This window comes from Protopterus annectens, chromosome 10.part0 (genome assembly GCF_019279795.1).
Source record: "Protopterus annectens isolate FY-2018-M chromosome 10.part0, PAN1.0, whole genome shotgun sequence".
In the NCBI taxonomy this organism is placed as follows: Eukaryota; Metazoa; Chordata; order Ceratodontiformes; family Protopteridae; genus Protopterus; species Protopterus annectens.
Genome location: NC_056744.1, coordinates 1,795,476,515 through 1,795,491,847, shown reverse-complemented (window position 1 = coordinate 1,795,491,847; position 15,333 = coordinate 1,795,476,515). Strand labels below are relative to the sequence as shown.

The following is a 15,333-nucleotide window of genomic DNA, read 5'->3' as shown; positions in this document are numbered from 1 at the left end:
GATTTTCTAGTACTAGGCCTCCTTGCCTCCAGAATGACATCCACCACCTGCTTACTGAGGGATGGTAATGGAGAGATCAGGTAATTAGCCAGGCTGCCAGGTTCGGGGTTGGAAGCTGCGGGTACAGAATCTGGCCCTCCTGCTGGGACGGCAGGGGTCTGAGGCAGGTGCCATGGTGCCAGCAGTGACACTGCGCACGAGGAGGTACCAGTGTTGGCGTGGCCAGTCTGGTGCAATCAGTATTGTCCTTGGTTTGTCCTGTTTGATCTTTAGTAGTACCTTGGAGAGGAGAGGCAGAGGGGAAAGCCATAAACTGATGGGTTTTTCCAGGTGAAGCACAGGGCATTCACTTTCCAAGCTTATTTGTGGTGAGTCCTTGTGCAGAATTTGTCCAATTGGTAGTTCTGGGAGGAGGCAAACAGGTTTATCTCTGGGCTCCCCCATTTGTTTCTCAACATGTTGAATATCTTTGGTTCCAGTTTCCACTTGTGTGGGTGCATGAGATTTCTGCTTAGGTCGTCTGCCAGTGTATTTAGCTTTCCTGGCAGGACTTGAGCGTGTAGATGCACTTGGTAGCTCAAGGCTGTGTTCCACAGAGCCATGGCTAGTCTGCAGAGAGGGTATGAGTGGGTTCCCCCCTGCTTGTTTATGTACCACATAACAGTGGTGTTTGTCTGTCTTTACCAATAATTGTCCTGGAAGAATGTGGTCCCTGAAGGCTGTCAGAGCATTCTGTACAGCTGACATTTCTTTTTGACTGATATGCAGGTGCATTTGATTTGGGTTCCATTTGCCCTGCATACACTGCCCTGCCAAGTGAGCCCCCCATGCATAGTCTGATGCGTCTGTTAGGGTTTGGACGGGAGGGGGTAGAGTGAATGGCAGTCCCTTGCTTTGGTGGCAGGCCTCTGCCCACCAAAGGATCCATCTGTAGACAAGGTATGACAAGAATCATTGACTCTAGATCATGAGAATGTTGACACCACAGGCTTTTTAGATACCATTGTAGTTTCCTCATATGCAGTCTTGCATATGGAATTAGCAGAATGCAAGAGGCCATGAACCCCAGGGCTTGCAGTATTTTCCTTGCAGATAGCTGGGTCTTTGGAGCCAGCAGTTTGAAGTAGGCTGTCAAATGAACTTATTTCTCTGGAGTGAGGTAAGCCAGCTGGGAAGTTGTGTTCAAGCTTGCTCCCAGGAATACAATTTGTTGGCAGGGTACAAGATGCAATTTATTTTCATTTAAGGTGTACCCCCAGAGACATCAGCAATTTCTTTCCAAATGCCAGATGATTTAATAGTATGTCCTGGCTTTCTGCCTGAATTTGAATATTTCTTTGCCTGCAAAATGCGACGACTGGAGCTAGGCATTTTGTGAATACCCTGGGCACAGTAGATAAGCCAAAGGGCAGTGCAGAGAACGGACAGTGCATGTAGCCTGCTATGAAGCGTAGGTATCCTCTGCAAGATTCCCTTATTGGGATGTGCAGGTAGGCTTCCTTTAAATTCAGTGTTGCCAACCAGGCATCCTTGCCTAGCATGGGAAGCAGCTGATGAAGAGTGAGCATCTTGAATTTTGGGATTTCCAAAAATGTGTTTAGGATAGACAGGTCCTGGATAGGACACCAGGAATTGTCTTTTCTGGATACCAGGAAAAGTGTCGAATAGAAACCTTGCCCCATTCTTCTTCTGGGACAGGTCGAATAGCCCTGATACTTAAAAGAAAGACAACTTGCTTCTGAGCCCCTGCCCAATGATTTGGGGGCAAGTCTGGCCAACCGTTTGTGGTTGGTAAGGAGTGGAAGTGGAATCTGTATCCTTGAGAAACTATATTTAAAACCCATTTGCCCTGGGTTATGAGTTCCCAATTTTTTGCATGCAGGGCAATCTTTCCTCCTAAAGGAACAGTCAGTTGAGCAGGGCTTGGAAGGTTTAAAGTTAAGTCACTGAGACAATTTTCCATAGGAGGAGTCTTACTACTCCCTGCTTTGGAAGTGGGAGCTCCCCACTGCTTAGGCCTGTGAGTACCTTGGGACTGAAGCCTGGGTGTTCTGCTGGATCTGGGCTTGGACTAAGGAGGCCTGGAAGAGGCAGGAAAGGAACAATTCTTAGAGGGCCAATGCCTACTAAATCTGGGAGGCTGTACTTGCAGGAAATCTAACAGTTTGCATAGATTTAGCGTTTTCCTCCATCTTTTTAAGTACTACTTCTGCTTTGTTGCCAAACGGGCAGTCTTGGTTTAAGGGAGCATCCAGCAATTTAGCTTTAACATGATCTGCCAAAGATTGCTGCTCCTTAAGCCAAGCATGCCTTCTAAGTACAGAACCAGTGATAGCAGCCCTGCAAGATGTCTCTAATGAATCAAAACCACATTGCAAAGTATGTTTTCCAACTTGTTCAGCAGAATGCATTAAATCCTGTAAATCTTTACTTTCAGCACAGTCAGAAATCAACATAATTTTCTGTTTAAGCAATCCAATATTATGCTGCTGATACTTTAACATATGAAACTGACAGTTTCAGGCCCTAATGGCCAAGGTTGCAGAAGTGTACACCTTCTTACCCCATCTATCCAGCGCCCTGGAATCTCTATCAGAGGGGGTAGGACTTTTGGCAGTAGTAGCCTTAATGCCCTTGGGTCCCTGTGAAATGGTCTCAGGATCCTCAGTAGGATTTTTAAAGAGGAACTTGTGAGAGTCAGGTACCCTGTAATACCTATCAGGTTTTCTGGGAGCAGGAGGTAAAGAGTCAGAGGCCAGGCTAGATTCCGAGAAGGCATCCTCTACAATGTCCAGTACAGGAGGGATAGCTAAAGGCCTGTGTTGAGGCGGGAGTAAGATTTCCCTAAGCCTCTTTTTGAAGTCAGGGTAATCCTGGCTTTCCCAGTTAAAATGCTCCCTAAGAGTATGCAAGGTATCACCAAAAGAATAATCCTCTGGAGGGGAAGCAGAGGGAATGGAGTCCTCTGCTTCAGAATCCTCATGGGTAGATAAGGGCAAATCCTGGTCATCAGAGAAAGCAGAAATTTCAGAATCCTGATCAGAAGAATCAGAAGGAAAATCAGTCCTAGGTCTCTTAGAGGGGGAAGGGCGGCTTCCTCTGATTAGAGTAATAAGGTCTTCAGCCATTCTTATTTGTTTTTTAGGCATAAGGGCCTGAATATGTGGTCTGGGTGTTGGTTTTCTAGGCATGGATCGAGTTTTAGGCCTTGAAGTAGAAGATGGCGGTTTAATATACATGTCAGTAGGCCTGAATACACCCTCAGAAGCCGGTGCCTGCACAGCGGCTCCGGACCCATCCAAGGTAGAGACATCCGTAGGTTCCACAGTTGAAGAAGCATCTTGCGGCATACCGGACTCCGAATGGGTCTCAGTAGAGGCCTGCGAATCTGAAGTAGCGGGTATCAGGGGCTACAAAAGCGCCTCACTGAGTACCGGCAAACTGGTGACTAGCTTAGAAGAAGTGTTGTCGGCAGCCTTGGACCTATGCAGTCTCTCTCTATCTTTATCTTTGTTTTTTCGGAATGTCGGTAGTCGGTGGCTTACCAAAGCAATTTCTAGATAAATGAACAGAGTATCAAAATATTTAGATGCGTAAATAAACAGACGACGAATAGTACGAGGTTTGAATAAGGCACAAACCCGACAGCAAGGTACATCATGGTCTGGGCCTAAGCAAGGAATGCAGTACAAATGAAAATCTTTGAGGTATTTGCTTTCCACAAGAAATACAATTGTTTACCTTTACTGACATTGTTTTAGAGCAAGAAAAAGGATCTCAACGGGGTACTTAGCTTAGTTGAAGACTTCTGAAATTTTCGTTTTCTAGTTTCAGATCTGGAGTCTGCCGACCAGCACTTGCGAACTGCTTCTTCTTCTTCGGGCACCACACGGCAAAAAAGACTGATAAAATGGCGTTGGCTGCATGCTTTATACCCCTGACTACCTGACGTCATGGAAGATGAGACAGCAACGACGCAGAACCCAAGACTTTGATAATCAGGCCGACTGAGGGCTACTGCAAGCAGATAACCTGAATGTGATGACTGCAACAGTGAAACATGAAGATGATCACCACCTGTCTACAATCCCCATTACACTTAAAAATAGTAGCAAAGAAAACCATGCACCACAAATAAAGTACTATTAAGAAAAAAAAAACATTTTCTTTACTTACAGTTAACATTCTCCCCTCATAGCATTTTTCCAAACATTAATAACATGTAGTACAGCATATACTTTAGAGTCCTCCACACATCAAATTTTGAAAAATCTAATATTTCCAGATTTTCTTGTTCTGTCATGTCACAAATATAATTACTGCTTTGTAATCTCACATTAAGTTACTGATATTATTACTGTTCTTCTCCATCGCCCAAATCCTGTCTCGGCTTCATTTCCAATGTACTCCCAAATTCTTCTAGTCAACTTTCGCGCTCCCTTCCTTCTCTCCAACATTTTCCATTGAAATACTGGAAAACGTTTTACAGATGTACTCCCCTCTGTGGTCTTTATTAACAGAGGAACTAGAAGCAGAATCTCCTTCTGTTTCATGGCTCAAATTTTGCTGGACAAACTTCTGTATTTCCTCCTTATCATGCACTTCATTAAAAAAATTACTTTGTCCTCCCAAGGAAGAATACCTTGAAGACAGCTGGATACAGCAGTTTGACTCTCACACCTGCGGCTTGACATTCTCTGAATACTGGAATGAATTTACTTCTCTTTTGCCTGGTGTACAATGTGATCACTCTCCACAAACACGGTCTCCCACTTGTAGTATTTTGTTCTTCTGCCACAGTTTTGTCAGAATCAACTCCTTCTGCTGGTAGGATTGCATCTTTACTATTAAAGGTCTAGGTTATTTTCTTATAGCTAGGTTTTGAGGATACACACAATGTGCCCTTTCAACTAACAATCCTGCTGTGGAATACCAGTCCAGTTGCTTATTTGTGCTTTTGTAAAATTAATGCAGTCTGTTCCTTTCTCTGGTATAGCTGAAAATCTCAGGTTTTCCCCATGTGTTCTGTCCACTAATTCTATTTTTTTGAAACATCTCTTCCTGAGCACTCATATTCAAAGTCAGCCTTTTCTTCATTTCAACCACAATTTTGAATATCTGCTTAAAGCTTCTTCCATTTGTTCCAGCCTTTTGTTGTTTGTGCTGATTATACTCTATTAGTGTTTTGCTTATTTTAACCACGTCGGTGTGCAGTTGTCATACATCTTCCTGTAGGTTACTGTAAGTCACATCTGAAAGTTGGATTGCTTTTTGCTGAACAGCTGCAGAACTCTCCCCAGTGTTTCTTTCTCACTTTTTGTAGCGTATTTTATTTCCAGATCTTCTGTATTTCTTTAATCCTGGCATCCAGGCAGTGTACTTACTAGCCAGTTACTGAAATTTACCCATAAACACAAGTCTACTGGCCTTCTCTGCTGAGTTGCTGTTTTCACACTGGGACGGCTAGAAACAAGCTGCTACTCAGAGTGACGTTTTGCCATCTGTAACCCTGAATGATTTTCAGAACCCATTTTCAAACTCTTTGGTAAAAAACAAAAAACAAAACAAATTCCATAGAAAAACGCTTAAGGGTTGAAAAAAATAAATGTATATAACTACCGCACTCCCAAGTTACTGAAATAACCGAAGGGCAATTTATTAAAACGTCTCTTCACATAAATTAGGGACTTTCAACCTTGAATAGGTCTTCATCAGAATGAATTCATCTTCCACAATCAAACCTTTTAAACTTGTGACCAAAATCACATGATGCAATCATGTGACTGCCATTTATATTTTTCTTGGTTCTATTTCTTTTTAAAAAAGTTGCATACTTTACTGTTTCATTGAGTCCTGGATTCTCATAAGCAATGAACATAATTTGGTATTTTATTTCCAAAAACTCAAGTTCATATTCCTTACTACCATTAAAATTGCTAGGAACAAAATATGCTACATTAAAAATACTTAATTTGACAAGCTATAGAATATGCTTGTCTAAAGCATTCTTAATGTTTGTTTCTTTTTTTTTTTTGGGATAAACTATTGATGTTCATATATTCTCTTTTTACACTATTGGCTTTCCCAGTGGAAAAAGAACAACAAGAAAGGCACTATGCATAATACACCACAAAAACAGCATTGCAAGTGAAATACCCTGGCACACTAAGACTTCTATGTTGCCTCCACAATAAAAAAACTACAGCTTTCCAATATTTACCTACACATGGAACAATTTAAACATTTACATGTCCCTATTCTGTTTTATGTCCAACTTTCTTCAATGTCTGTTCAAAAGTTTTTTATATTTTTACCCTTTTTGTTTATAAACAAGAGTTGCTTTTAACTAAATTAGCCACCTCTTCACTCCTGGTTAAAATACACCAATTGTTCTTCATAATTATTCCCAATGACCTGACTATCCATTGAAAAAACTACCAGCATGGCCACAGATCAGTCTCTGTCTACATTTATACTCTTTCTTACCAGTATCTATCAGACTTCTTGAGGGCTTTGTTTACACTTTTGTTAGAATACCCTCTCAAGAAAAAAAACATCTGTGCATGTTTTGTGACAAACCACCGATCACATATTCAAGTCTCATAACTTGCACCTTAACTATGTTGCTCTTTAAATTAAGTGGGTTGCATACAATTGTAATACTAAATCACATGACTTGCTGTATTCTTGTATGATACAATTGTATTTAGCCTCCCACTTCCCCTTTCTTACAAACTTTCACACCCAAAAACTTACTTTATTGACACTCGTATGACGCATACAAACTCAAAAACACAGTACTATCAATTCACTTGATTGATAAATTAACTCAAACTGTGTCAACTCCCATCCAAACAAAAAATACCAATAAAGCACTGGTAAGCCTCAAGACAAGCATACCTATGAATTTCTTTTAAAATAATAATTTCCAAATATGCCATTACAAAGATGGCATAATTTGGTGTCATCCTAGCAACCCATTGGTACTCTCTCTTGTCTATATATATATATATATATATATTGCTCTAAACAGTTGTGTAACATCTGTGATAAATTCAACTTCTCCCACTGTATACTCATTTTTATAAAGTATACATGATACCCATTCAATCCTTACATTATGAGGGATAACCATATAGAGAGACAGTACAATGACTAATTATTCTTCCTCTTCTATGCCAACTCTCTCTTTTTTGTAAAAATGAAATGCATCTCTGACAATAGAAGAATTTTCTACCATCTTGAATAATGCCCAGTCCACAAATTTAGAATTAGATTACGTTTTAGATGCTGATGCCAAAACTATGGGTCTAAAATGGGGCACTCCACTTTTATGTATTAAACTTGCCCATGCTTGGCTTGTCTACATTAAAAAATTATACACTGTTAGTGAGACCATTACATATGTTTTCATACAACCAAGTGGTGATGATGTGATAATGTGAGGTACTGCCTGCTATGCCAGAAGTTAGGCAGTAGATGTGCAACATATGCCAGCATATCTAGCTGGAGTTTTGTAAAGATGTATATGTCATTTTTATATCAAACTGATTTGTACAGGTGCCCGTGTTAAAAATGTACCAACAGTGGGTCCTGGTGACACAAAAGCAACACACCTGTATGTTAGACTGCATGGTAACTATTAAAATTAATAAATTGTAACAGAGGATACTGAAAGAGAAGAGGTTAATCTCCATCCAGCTAACTTTGAAAAATAGTCTGAAATTAAATTACCTGGTTTAGGTCAAAGATTATATATCTTACAGTTTTGACTGTAAGCAGAGACAAAATGTCTGTGAAAACCAGGACTAGGAATCCTACTGTACTGCCCTTTTGGGAGAACTAATTGCTACTCTGGAAAGGTGGAAGTTTTTGAAATGGTTTTATAGCTTCTGATGCTATAAAACAGCTTAGCAAAGCTCTGTGTGTATTATTACATATGTGCTAGATTCTGTTTCAGTTTCTAGTAAAGGGGGTAAGGTGGGCACCAGAAGTCAAGTAACCAGATGTATGCAATGCCATTCTGTAATCCAGCACTGAAATAATATTTTCATAAATAGATTAGACAGAAGTCTCAGGGCAGCCTGTTTTTGACACCGGACAAAGAAGGACCACGCAGCCACATCATCTTGCCTTGCTCTAGTAAGAGAACTAGGGAACAGTAATTCTTTAGATAAGTCACGAAAATATAGTGAGATTAAGTACTGTTTTCTGTATCTGTGTGAACTTTTCCATCATTGTTATTTTTAATATTTCCTATGACTGAAATTCTGGTGTTTATTATAAATAGGTATTCAGTACTTCCATGTTTTTTTTTAATTAAATATATTTCAACTTTTCATTGTGGCTGGTCTTTTAGAGAATATTTTAACCTTTGAGAGTACTTATATTTATTTGGTGACACTGTGGCCACTCCTGAAAGCCTTGCTGCATTGGTCAAACACTACCATTTGTATTAGTATTAATTTTACTCAGTATAATTGGGTACTCTTGTAACAGCCTTAGAGTAGCTGGCTTTAGAGTGTTCTGGTGGCAGTATATACCTTATAGTCTGGGCAAAGGGGACATAGGTGGTAAATCTGTGCCAGGTGTGTGTGTGTGTGTGTGTGTGTGTGTGTGTGTGTGTGTGTGTGTGTGTGTGTGTGTGTGTGTGAAAATCAAATCTCAGAGTGTGTGTATCAGCTACTTGGAGCATGGACACAGAGCACTGGTTTCACAGAGAGGGTGGTGGAGGACTTGCCTTGGAACACTCAGCTGAGGACTCAACTCTACAGCTGTGATCAGTGTGGAGTCTTATTTGGGCATGGTGAGAGACAGTGAAACTCAGCCCCAGCACAGGAGTTTGTTCCCTGTGTGCGCTGAAGGGAAACTGTACTTCGTGTAGAGAGCTCCATCTGGAAATACTGGGTGTTATCTATTTTTGTTTAAAGTGAACGTCCCTCACTGATGTCAGTGGTGAGGACAGAGGCTCCTTGATTACTTGCCACAGGAGGGAAGTCACAAATGTATCTGTAAAATTTTTAATGTCCCTCAAACTAACTTTTTTTCAAAAACAAACTCAATAAGAAGCACTTTAAAACACTTTGCCAGCCCCACAAAGTAAAAACAAAAATTTATCCACAGAAAAAATGGTTTACAATTACTACAAATTGGCAGTTTGGCAAATAGCTAATGATCAGTCAGCTGTTTGGCAATTACAAAACTAATACACCATAAGACATGGTCACCCAATGTGATGTAAGCACCCTCCCACCCATGAATAATACTGTAAATATGGCTGTGTATTTCATACTTATGCATTTGAAAGCAAACTTTAAAGGCAACAAAAACTTTTATTTTCACAAAGAAAGGTGTTCGCATGCACAAATATTCATGCAAACACTTTTTGTGTGAGAAAAGGAAAGTTTGTTTCATGCATTTAAACTTGATCATTAAAAGAGAAATTCCTTGCTTTACGATAACTTTCCTGAAGAGGAAAGTATTAAAAAATAACTAATGGAACGTTTTTTTTTTTCTCCCAAAGGGAACTTATCTGCACAGCAAAGGAATAACAGAAGCCAACAGTTGATCCTCAAAAGCCTCAGCAGCATACTCTCTGACGTCAGTAAAGTTCTGAAAAAGGGCTTGGTACCCTACTTGTCTTTTAGTCAGCTTAGTTTGAGCTGCCAGACAATCTGAGCACATGGAAGGTGCCCTGAAGCTTTGGAAGCTGTCCAGCTGTTATATACCTGGCAAGATATAACCAACACAGCTTAGGCTACTGCATCAGTGATTAATACAAAGATCATCACATGCTGTGCAAAGGCAACAACAGTACAGGTAAACACCATACCACTCATATGTCAGAAGCACATGCTACACCCAAAGTCAATAATGGTACAGGCAAATGCCTCCACAGGCCAGGAGCACATGCTGCGTTCAAAGTCAGCGATGGCACAAGTAAACACTGTGTCCCCCACAACCAGGAATACATATTGTACAAAAAGTCAAATGTGGTACAGGTAAACTTTCCTGCACAGGTCACGAGCATATGCTATATACCAAGTCACTGGTGGCACAGTCAGGCACCATGTCCCCCTGTAGTCCAGGAGCACAAACTGCATACTAAGTCACTGGGTCACAAAATGACGCTGTGTCCCCAGATGGGGTAAGGAGCATATGCTGGTTACTGGTGGCATAGTCAGCCACCATGTTCCCCCTGTAGGCCAGAAAAACATCCAGCAAATTAAGTTACTAGGCAGAGACTGATTTATTTATTTATTTTTTTAAACTGGGAGATGCACAGTTGCTTTTACAGCTGGTGTTGGTCAGGGGGATTTTTTGTCTCTCGTATTCCAAGCAGGACTTTTACATGCAATGTACAGAACAATGGTCTTTTCATGTACTACACATACATTCACTCTACTTATGGCACTCTGTACAGGACCCTCCTCAGTCAGGAACTTGCCTCCTGGGTTGCCCACAACAGGAGCTGCTCTTTAATTAGAGTCCTAACCTGTGAACTGATGTCATACTTTTACTCTATCTTACTGGCCAATATCTACATCAATAAGGCTTGCTAAGCAAATCTGAGCCATATGTAACATGGCACACGCATGGCGAAAACCTCTGCCATTAGCGTTCACCTTAGAACACACTTGCCTGTTGGTTGACAGGTACATGTCCTCTCCATCTCCTAAACTTTGGGGTGGGGTGGAGGAAGTGTCTGACATTCATCATACAACCATCTATAACTGTGTTTAAAAATATAACATTACATTTGTTCAGTAAGTGGAGTACTTTAATGACTGAAATAATGAAAAAAAACAGACAGAGGAAAAGTGTACACTTTTCACTCTAGAAAGATGGGATCACACTGTACATTTTCAGTGAATGAAATGCAGATATAACCCTTTGCATTACTGGAGAAATTCTGCAGTGAGTAATGAAAATGCTAGTGCAAGTGAAAAAATCCTAATGCCACGTGTAGGTTCTGCAATTACAGATTAACTAACCCACTGACCGCACACCACAACCAGTCAAAAGGTAGTTTCCAGAGCACAGTACAAATGCACCAAGATAAGGCCCATCTACTAAGGTATCATCCATTGCAATATGTTATAAAGGTAGTGCAAGTACAGTGCTTCAACAGCTGCCACCACCTCCCCCTTGAACAATGTCCCTCATCCTTCTGAAGACAATCTATTAAGCACCTCTGTATAAACAGTCATACTTCAATGTGCCTTTTTCAAATGAGGGCTACAAAAAAAGACTGAACAGCAAGGTCAATCTGTCTCAAATATTTAAGGCTATGACCTAGTGACAATCTTTATTCTGTTGCCCTAGGTTTGTTTCCTTCAGTCACCAGTTGTATACTGTGTGTGACCCTGAGCAAGTCACTTAGCCAGGACAGTGCTTCTGGGTTATCTATTAAAGGAAGAACTTATGTCTATGGCGCTCACCTGGTTAACAAACAAAACAATGAAAACAGCAGCTCACTTACCAATGGCTTGGTTTGCTAGCCCCCCAAATGCTCCATTAGGGAGACACAATGGGGAGAAACCAGATGATCTTCCCAATGTATCTAAAAGAGGGAGACAGACACAGTTAAAATTACTCAAGGATGGGCATAGGCCCAGTACAAGCATTTAGTATAAAACATTTCCACACAAACGAAACATTAAAATTCTGAACAAAGGGGAACTGACCTGTGTACCTAAAAAATCTCAAAATAAATTAAATGCAGCCTACTAACCTCAGGCGTGACCTTAAAAATGCATCACTGAATAAAACGGCAATACTACAACCACACCTCTTTACTGCCCCAGACTCTGCTTTAAACTTGTACATTAACATACTTATTCCCAAATAAAATTTGTGATTTTGTGAAAATTATTGGTGTCGGTAACACTAAACATCCAACAGAGGTGCACATGTTTTATCCAGTTTAAAAAAAAAAACACTAACAGTTTTAAGGCATCACAGCATTGGGCCCTTTCCCCAGGACTCCTCACTACAGAGGCCAGATTCAGTGCCTGCCACCTGATCCTTCCCATTCCATCCACTTTAATGCAGGACATAAACACTAACACGAGAAAAGATAAAAATGAGATGTAGAAATTGGGGGGGGGGGCTGCAAACAGCTGACTGGAGTACGTACATACAGCAACACAGGCATACATGTTAAATAAATCACAGTACAGCTGTGAATTAAATATAGTAGTAAAAGTGAGTCTGCAGACTACTGCTGCAATAGCACTCAAACCATGGGAATTAGCTGTGAGGGCATATGTCAGTGTGGACAGACTCAGCTTTGGACACTTACCAGCAGTTTGGTGGTCTCTTCAAACCAGAGGCAATAATCCAATAATAGATAGAAACAGGAAAGCAGCCTGCACAATAACTTTATAGTCTTTTTGGAGAGATCCCAATTAGGCTAGTACCAACATGTATGACCATGGCATAAACCCATGGGGAGTGACCACTCCAGTCTAAATAACCCTCCTCCCATCCCCAACAATCGGATGGCCTAAATAAGGACTTGGGGAAGCTCATGGCACCTCCCTCAAACCTTCCCTGTAGTCTGACTGCACAATCTTATATGTGGTTGGTCTTTCCTCAGCAGTGATCCTGTGTTGAACATAAAACAGCTGTGTAATAACCTACCATAGGAATAACTGTTCATGCATGCCAGGGATCACTGCTGCAATAATATTCATAAGCAATGGGAAAAGAACTAAAGCAGTACCTGCACTATCATCACTCCTAGGGTGGAACAGCTGCAAAGCTATTAAGATAGGAGCAAAGTCTGCCCTGTTCTGGAATAATGTATCCAACGACGTGGACAGAGGACCACGGAGCTGTCTCAGAAATGCCTTGGGTAGAAACATTTCTGAAAAAGGCAGCCAGTATAGCTGCTGTCTTAACAGAATCATATTTTAGCTTCTGATTTAAGAGTTTTCCCAAGATACTTATAATAAAATAGAAAACTATGTCTTACCATAACTTGGCATCTACGTTATCCATTTTCATTCCTCCTCACAACTGGGTCTCATATCTGACTCTTGGATCCGGCTCAGCTACTTTTTTCAGACTTGGACCTGACTCCGGAGCTCCTCCCTTTACCCATAATGCACTACATCCACACCCCAGCACCTTAGATTCAGTTTGCTGATTCACTAATTATTGATAACGAGAACAGGATAGAAAAAGGCAACTGAGGGTCAGAAATGGGAAATATGCATCCAGCAATCTTCTGCAGATCCTCTAGAAGAATAAGTGGGCATCAGGGGCTGCGAAAGCGCAAACTAGCAAATGGCTTAGGAGAAGCGTAGTCAGTTTTGGACCTCGACAGCCTGTCTTTTTCTTAGCGTTTTTTTAGGTATTCCGGTAGTTGGACTGCTAACCGACATTTCTGGATAATTAAATTGTGAGCCAAAATATTTAGAGGCAAAAATATACAGACATTTAATAGTGCGTTGATTAAATTTAGTACAAAACTGACAGCAAGGTACGTTGTGGTCAGGGCCTAGGCAAGGAATACAGTACAAATGAAAATCCTTATGAGGTATTTGTTTCCCACAAGTAATGCAATAATGCAATTATTAACTTTTACTGACATCGGTAAGGAGCAAGAAAAAGTTTCCCCAACAGGGGTACTTAGCTTTTAGTTGAAGACTTCGGTTCTGAAACTCGAAAACGAAAATTTCAGGAGTCGGCCGACTGGCACTTGCGAACTGCTTCAGCTTCGGGCACCATGCAGCAAGAAAGACTGATGTAATGGCGTCGGCTGCATGTTTTATAACCCTGAAGACCCAACGTCATGGAAGAAGGGATAGCAACCAACGCAGGACCCAAGACTTTGTTAATCAGGCCAACTGAGGGCAACCCGCCAGCGGATTACCCAAATGTAATGAATGCAACAGTGAAACACGAAGAACATCATACTTACACCACCTCACAAACTTGCAGTAGTTAACAACTGTTGTACACTAGGTGAACATTAGGCAGAAGACTACTCGTATGTAAAGAATACTGCAACACTGAATAAAAGGACATCTTCAAGATCAGCGGAAGGGGGGGTAGGCATAAAGAAGACCCAGGGGCCAGTCGTGCACCTGAATGTTCCTCGGGGACTCCCTCAGAGGGGAGAAATCACAGCAAAGAACTCACTGCACTACTTGTTGAGGGGAGAGGCAAAAAGGTCGCAGCAAGGCTGACCCCAATGTTTGAAGATCATGTTCACCACTGACTGATTGAGGGACAACTCGTGCGGAATCGCGATACATTTGCTGAATCTGTCCATCAGTTTGTTGGTTTTCCCTGAAATGTGAGTTGCAACAAGAAAGCGGGTCCGAAGATGCCACCCATTCTCACACCCTCATGGCCTCTCTGCACAAACAGTAAAAACGGGCTCCTCCTTGTTTGTTGATTTACCAGACTACAGACATGTCTGTATGAACAGCAATGGTCCCCAGAGGGAGAACATCCTGAAAGGCTTGCAACGTTAGAATTGTTCTCATCTCGAGGACACTGATATGCATCCTGGTCTCAATACCCCCCCAGTCTAACTGGGAGGCATCCGTGGTCACTGTGGCTACTGGAGGGGGAATAGAGAAGGGTCTGCCTAAAAGGAGGATGTCTGATTGAATCGACCAATCTACATGATGTTTGCATATTGGTGTCAGTCTAATGGGAACAGATAGAGGTTGGTCGAGTATAGACCACTGAACTGCTAATGTCCACTGGGATTTGCATAAAGAACCTTTGCCAGAGGAACTAACAAAATTGCTGCTGACATTGACCCCAGAGCTTGGAAGACTAGGTGTTCGGGGTGGGGTGGGGGGTGGATGGGATAACAATTCCTTGACTTGATTCCTTAGTGGCGTTATGCGGTGAAGGTGGAGAGAAGCTATATGATCCCTCGTGTCCAAGTGTGTTCCTATGAATTCCAGGTTCTGCACAGGACTCACAACAGACTTGCCTAAATTTATGGTGAAGCCCAGGGAATGAGAGATTTGAATTAGAATCTCTGACTTAGAGAAGTTGATGTCTCGTGAGGGCGGTGAGGAGCCAATTGCCTAAATATGGAAACAACCAGAATCTTTTGAGTCTCATGTGAGCTACTACAACTGCCATGCATTTGGTGAACACCCATGGTACTGTGGTGATGTCAAAGGGCAGTGCTCTGAAGTGAAAGTGACTGGCTTCCAGCCAAAAGCTCAGGTATCTTCTGGAGTGCCTGTCTATTTTGATATGACAGTACACATCCTCGAGATCTACTGAATACATCCAATCGTCTTTGTGCAATAGGCACAAGAGTAAACTGCCACACACAACTACTGCTCTAAAGAG

The 15,333-nt window shown here is 41.5% G+C and overlaps 1 protein-coding gene across 5 annotated transcripts in view; it reads right to left on the bottom strand.

The window, feature by feature from the left end:
* Positions 1-15,333, bottom strand: part of FBRS (fibrosin) — a 1,655,257-nt gene that overhangs the window by 171,401 nt on the left and 1,468,523 nt on the right. For 4 of the 5 annotated variants that reach the window (XM_044086630.1, XM_044086633.1, XM_044086631.1 and 1 more), the window contains one exon: positions 11,483-11,563. The exons of the other annotated variant lie outside the window; for it this stretch is intronic. In XM_044086630.1, coding sequence (XP_043942565.1) covers positions 11,483-11,563 — 81 coding nt within the window. The remainder of the gene's footprint in view (positions 1-11,482; positions 11,564-15,333) is intronic. 5 annotated transcript variants of the gene reach the window in all.